The sequence below is a fragment of the Salmo salar genome, chromosome ssa22 (genome assembly GCF_905237065.1).
Source record: "Salmo salar chromosome ssa22, Ssal_v3.1, whole genome shotgun sequence".
NCBI lineage: Eukaryota > Metazoa > Chordata > Actinopteri > Salmoniformes > Salmonidae > Salmo > Salmo salar.
Window position 1 is genome coordinate 32,248,647 of NC_059463.1, and position 6,157 is coordinate 32,254,803.

The 6,157-nt window shown below is 44.7% G+C and overlaps 1 protein-coding gene across 1 annotated transcript; it reads right to left on the minus strand.

Moving 5' to 3' along the window:
- Positions 1 to 1,911: 1,911 nt before the first annotated feature.
- LOC106583167 (class E basic helix-loop-helix protein 40) lies at positions 1,912 to 5,917 on the minus strand. The gene is made up of 5 exons (XM_014167033.2): positions 5,437 to 5,917; positions 5,231 to 5,294; positions 4,832 to 4,939; positions 4,355 to 4,478; positions 1,912 to 3,965 (listed from the first exon to the last, which is right to left on the minus strand). The coding sequence occupies exons 1-5, from the start codon at positions 5,508 to 5,510 to the stop codon at positions 3,097 to 3,099; spliced, it is 1,239 nt and encodes a 412-aa protein (XP_014022508.1). The 5' UTR covers positions 5,511 to 5,917; the 3' UTR covers positions 1,912 to 3,096.
- Positions 5,918 to 6,157: the final 240 nt, after the last annotated feature.

Consider the following 6,157-nt stretch of genomic DNA (forward strand, 5'->3'; position numbering starts at 1 on the left):
TTGGCGGGAAATACCGGGCTACCTGGAAGAACATTTCTTTATTTTCGGGATGGAACATTTGTAAAATACCTGGAAAATATTCAACCCTACTCTGGATGGCTGTCTGTTTCCTACACCACGATGAAAGATAAAATAAATAATTTTCTCTGGGCTACGTGGGGCAGAGCGTGGTCAACGGCAGAGTCACTGTGATGACGGTCCCCGAGCTCAACCCCATGCGGGAACATCAACCAAAGGGCTGGAGTCAAAGATAAGGCCCAGAACCTTCCATCAAACCCCCATTAGCAGGACAGTGAGGACAGATCTAAGTATGTGTATTGACTAATAAGCCAACAACTTTAAAAGAAGTATGAAATTATTGCTTTGTTGAAATAAATATATGTCTTAACTATTTGCTCAACCATTGTAATGTTTTGTTGAGGTCATTGTATCGTATCAGTGAGGTGATGGTTCTCTATTCTCCCAGCAGGGGGCCACACATGGCTGAGGATCTCTACTGGATAAATGCACAGAAAAACAGGATGATAAATGGCAGATGTATTATCATATCTACACACTAGGGGGAGAAGACACCAAAGAAGAGTCGGATATGTGACATTTAATAGTGTCTATGAGACTTTTTTTTTGTCAATTAAATGAGCTGTATTTGTAAACATATAGGACTTTGTCAGCATACTAGAGCAGGGTGAGGAAAGAGATGGTGAAGGAAATGGAAGAGCAGGTTGGTGTGTCCATGCTCATTTACACCTGGCTGCCGAGTAGCCCTCCCTTCCCCTTCCCATCAACTCACCAATCACAGCTACCCAGGAATAGCAATGTGGCCGTTCATGTGACAGCCGTGTGTGTGTATGTGTGTGAGCAAGGTAATATTAAGCTGTGAATAAGTGCCTGCTGGCTTCTCATTTGTGTCGGTCTCTTAATGTTCTTTCCCTTTTATCTTCTTGCAGTATTGACATCTTCTCCATTTGGTCTCTTTTGATCAGCCTGAGGTTTGTTAAACTCAACATCTATGATTTAAACTTACACCTGTTCTTTAAACCTTGATCCCAGTTTATGAATTATCATTGCACAGGAACTTTGACCCACTGCCCAATTCTGTGTTTACCATGAACTATATAGACTGGTCTATGGAGTGATAACACTTTGATTGTAACTATCTACAAAAAATGGATGCTGAATAATAGGTATCTTTATTGTGCTTCAACTTGTGTGTCCACTTTAAACTAGAGGTCTTCACAGGTCCTACTGAACCCGAAATCCGACCAAAATTCAAAGCTTTCCCTCGGATCCATGTCGGGTTCTGTTTGATTATCATCAGGTCTCGGGTCTATGTAACCACAGCTGATAGAACCGACTGGACACGAATGGATCCAACAAGGGCTCTGCATAGCCTATAGCATATTTATTTTACGCTAACAACATGCATTCATTGACTTATAGAAGACCTAACCAACATATAAAGACTTGGCTGATAAACATAATTTTTTGTCACTGGGGTATGGGTTGGGTCTAGGTCTGGTTGTTGTCGAGTCCATTCGGGTTCGGATCTGATTGTTCTCGTGTTCGTTAGTGTCCGGGTCCAACTTTTTGGAAATGTGAAGCTTTCTACTTTAAACAACCTCCTAAATATATGAAAGATAAACCAACATGGCCTTTAGAGCGCACTGATTGTTCAGGGACCACCACAGTATCTGTCTGTCTGTGTAAAAAGCAGAGAAAACACCCATAGCGCTGTTTCTCTTCTTGTGACTAGCAGTGCCCGTGCAGTAAGCAGACTGCAGCAGCTCTCCCCATTCTATAAGAGTTCCCTCCGACAGAGTTGTGGTTGTGGGAGAAATATATCCCAGGAGATTACATTTCACCTCAAGATGCACTCTACTCACTCATGAGGAACCAAGCAGACAGGCTTTCCACAGGAAAAAAATACTTTATTAATACGCTTATATAATGTATATCACCATTTATAGACAAAGTATGTACATCAACAACTTTCTGGTAGGTCCCAAGTACCTCTTTCTATAGAAAACAAATATTATGTTAAAACGTATACATTCACTTCTCGCCAACTCCTTAGACTGCAGTATTCATACAAATACATTTAATAAACATCTGATGATGTTTTTATCAGCTTTTCACAAGTAAAAGGCAACAGCATGAACAAACACCAGGTTTGACTTAAGGAGAAGCGGATTGCTGAAAACCGCAGACCAGGGCCAGCACAGGGCTACAGTATGTACAGGGTTTATTTTACACTAAAATTACTATCCACACTCTAACTACCCCTCTCTCTAGTCCGAGAATTAGGACACATATCAAAAATAGAGATGTACAAGAAGTATACACAATAATGACAGATAATCCATCTCAACAGTCAGTGAATTGCCAACTCGACATGGTCACGTGATGACATCACTAACTCCATAAAGTGGGAATTGGCGTACCCTTTGCTCCTGGCTGTACAGTTGTGGGGATCATTATTTTAGTCAGAGCACTTGTTGTTGTCATAGGAAATGGGGCAAAGGGCATTGTCAGTGATGGCAATGGTTACCTAAGGTAGATAGACAGCGACCTTTGGGTGAAAGGTGACTGTTGACATTAGGTGTAACATGATTTAGAAGGACGGTATGTGTCTCTATGGCAGCAGCTACAACGGAGACCTGTCAGTGTTATCAGCATGTAGAAACCTCAACAGCAGCATCTACGGGATATCCTCTCTTTTACATTCAACCAAGGGTGAGTGTTTAGGGCAGGTCCAGATCAGTGGGGTCAATGGTGCACTCAGCGCTCTGGTGGGGGTATGCATTTTAAGTCAAACATTCAGAGGGTTGAGGGTCAGGTAACAGGTTGAGCTGTCTTCATTCTACACCTTCACTCTTTCTTCTCTTCGCAGCAGTGTGGCTGTGGATGATGCATCACCGGTCCGGGACCAGATCAGCTGCATGCTCTCTGTCTGTCTCCCTTCTGTCTTCTGACCTCTGGGGTGAGGGACCAGGGGAGAGGGGTGGTGGCGGGTGATCTGACTGTCAGTCATGTTCTCCCCCATGTTCCCTCTCGGCAGAGCAGTCTCTATGTTCAATAACACTGTTCAGTGGTCTCTCAGTCTTTGGTTTCCAGGTTAATGGGCTTTAACGCTTGGAGGAGGGCTGGTGAGTCCATGGGGCTCTGGGCCACAGTGGGGGGAGAGGGAGAGTGCCCCCTGGGGGATATCGTAATCAGGGAAGGTTGGGCATGCGTGTCGCTAGGCATGCCCTGTGCGGAGCCCCCCAGGCCAGGGTAGATCATGGGCATGGCCCCAGAGTACCAGCACTTCTCCAGCATGGGCAGATATGCGGCAGCAGAAGGGGGGATGAGGTAGAAGGGCATGCAGAGAGGATGAGGTTGGGCCTGGTGGGGGGAATAGACGCTCATGTAGCTGCCGTGACCGCTGGAGGAGGATGATGAGGATGACTCTCCACCTGAGAGAAACTCGTCTTCAGATGACTCCACCCGGGCATGTTTGTGGTGAGGCTCATCTTCCTGCTTTTCGCCCAGCGCTCTCTTCAGCTGGCTCTCTTGGCCGTAGTACCCTGCACGCGACGCCAGATGCTCACCCTGCTCGCCACCGTAGCCGCTGTCTGTGTCTGTATCACTGCCGCTCTGCTCACCGCCCACCTGGGCATACGCCCGCTGTATGACGGGCACACGGTTCTTCCTGTGGCCCTCGCTGGGCTTGGGGGGCTGGCCTACAGGCTTCTCCCTCTGGGCCTGGTGGTGGTGGTGGCTGGGGGTCTTTTCGGGCCAGGGGCTGTGGGGAGGGCCCTGGAGGATCTCAGTGGCCACCTTGTGCAGGTGGTTGATCATGTGGGAGGGTGTGAGGTCTCCGTCACCCTCCTGGTTGGCCAGGTACTGTAAAACCTCCTGGGCACAGACGTGGAAGCCTGAGCGGAACATCTCCTCACTGTTCTCCTGGCTGGGAGAGGACTGCTCTGTAGACAGGAAGGAACAACAATGTCAAATACAGAACTACCACAATGCATTATTATGGAAACTACCACTCTACTCTCATCACATTTGGGGAAATTCTCATAAGTAATAAATCTTATTATGGGTAAAATTTCCCCTTATATTCAACCACATTCATTCTAAACGTATGAGTTATTCTGTCTCAGTTTCTTATTCCGGTAACATGTTATTATAATGCAATAGATGAGAAATGCACTGTGCTGCATTTGAGAATTAGTGAGGATGTTGTCTGCATCCAAATGGAAACTAGTCAAGGCAAGAGACGACAATCTATATTTAAATTCACTGATTTGTATGCCCTTCTGCAGAATCATCTTATTGTGGGTGTGTGTGTGTGTATGTTTCTTCTCACCGATTTGCATGCCATTCTGCAGAGCGAGGATTTTCTGCTGCTGGTTTTCCAGTAGAGTGGTGAGGGCTTTCACATGCTTGAGCGTGAGCTCCAAAACCACAGCCTTCTCCAGATGGCCAAGAGTCTACAGAATAACACACACTACTGTCATAGGGGCTCCACTCTTATGTAACACACACACTCAGCAGCACACACACAAACCTGGAGGCACAACAACAACAATAACTACATTTGATAATATATCAGATATCACTACCTGAATCATAAAAATACTGATCTAAGGAAATTTGCATCATTTCAGAATTAGTTTTAAGTATTTACTTTCATTGATTTAAATGATTTTATACATCAACTGTTAGTCACGCCGATACCAAAACCTGAAGTACCATAAAGCAACCACTTAACGGCGCCTTAGCTAACATCTACAAGCAGTGAATTAGTTATTACTATGCTACTTCCAGATAAATAGGAACTTACTGTAAGTTTCAGGTGCTCAGGCAATAAATCTTTCAACTGAGCGATGCACTCGTTTATCCTGTCTCGCCTTTTCTTCTCAATAAGTCGATGAGGTAGTTTGTAGTTTTCCTAAAGGCAGGAGTGTGAAAGTAGGTTAGGTGGAGTCATATTGAGGTTACCGAACACCTACAGCAATTTGACAAGCAGCCCTGTCAACACTAACATGGACTTCAAGCATTACATCAGATGGGAAAACGGGTCACCGCATGATCAGGCCAACTGAATGACTTAAAACAATGTTTAGTTTAAATAATATTGTATAATCATAATATTCTTATTGTAATAATATTACATTCAAAAGTATTATTTCATATGAAAATACAGTGAATAAAGTGAATAAACACAAATATTTCTACCAACCTTGCACTCCTCTGCTCGTTTCATTCCCCGACGGGATTTGTATACATATATAGGGAAATCCATCCTAAAGAAAGGCAGAAGACAGTCAATGAGATGTGAGTTTGGTGAAGTTGCGCACTCAAAGTCAAGAGAGACAAATGTGTGACACTATGTAGAGGCACAGGACAAGCATGGCCATTGCACAAGTATCTTTCTCAGCAACTTACCCTTGCATGTCAGACAGCTCAGCCTGCTGGTACTTGGGAGGGGGTTGCGCCCTTTGAATCCTTTCCATTTGCATTATCTTTAGGCCTACTCCAAACTAATCACGAAAGGGCAAGCTTGTTTTTACAATGTATTCACTCAAGGATGCATATGAAATTTAATACAAGTAAATCGTCCTTAAATTCTTTCACAAAAATCGTTCAGTATTCCTACTAACTCGAGATTAACAATATCTAGAGAAAATGTATTTTCCTTTATATTTCAATTGTTGTTATTATTATATTTGTCGCAGAATGGGAGTAAATTGTCCCGGAGGTCTCCACGAAGTCAGTCAAGAGGTAGCCATGAAGATGCACTAATCTTGGTTGCGCGTTGGGAAAGTGGGGGAGGACACTAGAGCTCCGTGTTAAATAAACCCCTCTTACTCTCGCTAGAAGAGTGACCTACCTCTGTCACATGAGTCACGTTTTGGACGCCGCTGTCTCCTCGGTGGAGGGACTGCCCATTTTCTACTGATAAGGAGGATCGGGGGGCGGACGTCGGTTCTACGTCACACCGGAGGACTGAGTCCCGGGTCTCGTGTACCACCATGCTCAACTGTATGGTAACCACTATACGCGCCACCGCTAAGGAGCATGTAGACAGGTCACAGTTTACAACACAGAGCTACGCTTCTCACCAAAACTGCTCCGCAGGTACCACTACTAACAAGACATCAGTAAT

What these genes read in the sequence shown, in the direction of transcription:
- LOC106583167 (XM_014167033.2), bottom strand. Translation starts at nt 5,510, where the DNA reads ATGCAAATGGAAAGGATTCAAAGGGCGCAACCCCCTCCCAAGTACCAG. An exon ending in AACGAGCAGAGGAGTGCAAG is followed by an intron (nt 4,940 to 5,230) that starts GTTGGTAGAAAT and finishes TCCTGCCTTTAG; the next exon opens with GAAAACTACAAACTACCTCA. An exon ending in GCAGAATGGCATGCAAATCG is followed by an intron (nt 3,966 to 4,354) that starts GTGAGAAGAAAC and finishes TCCTGTCTACAG; the next exon opens with AGCAGTCCTCTCCCAGCCAG.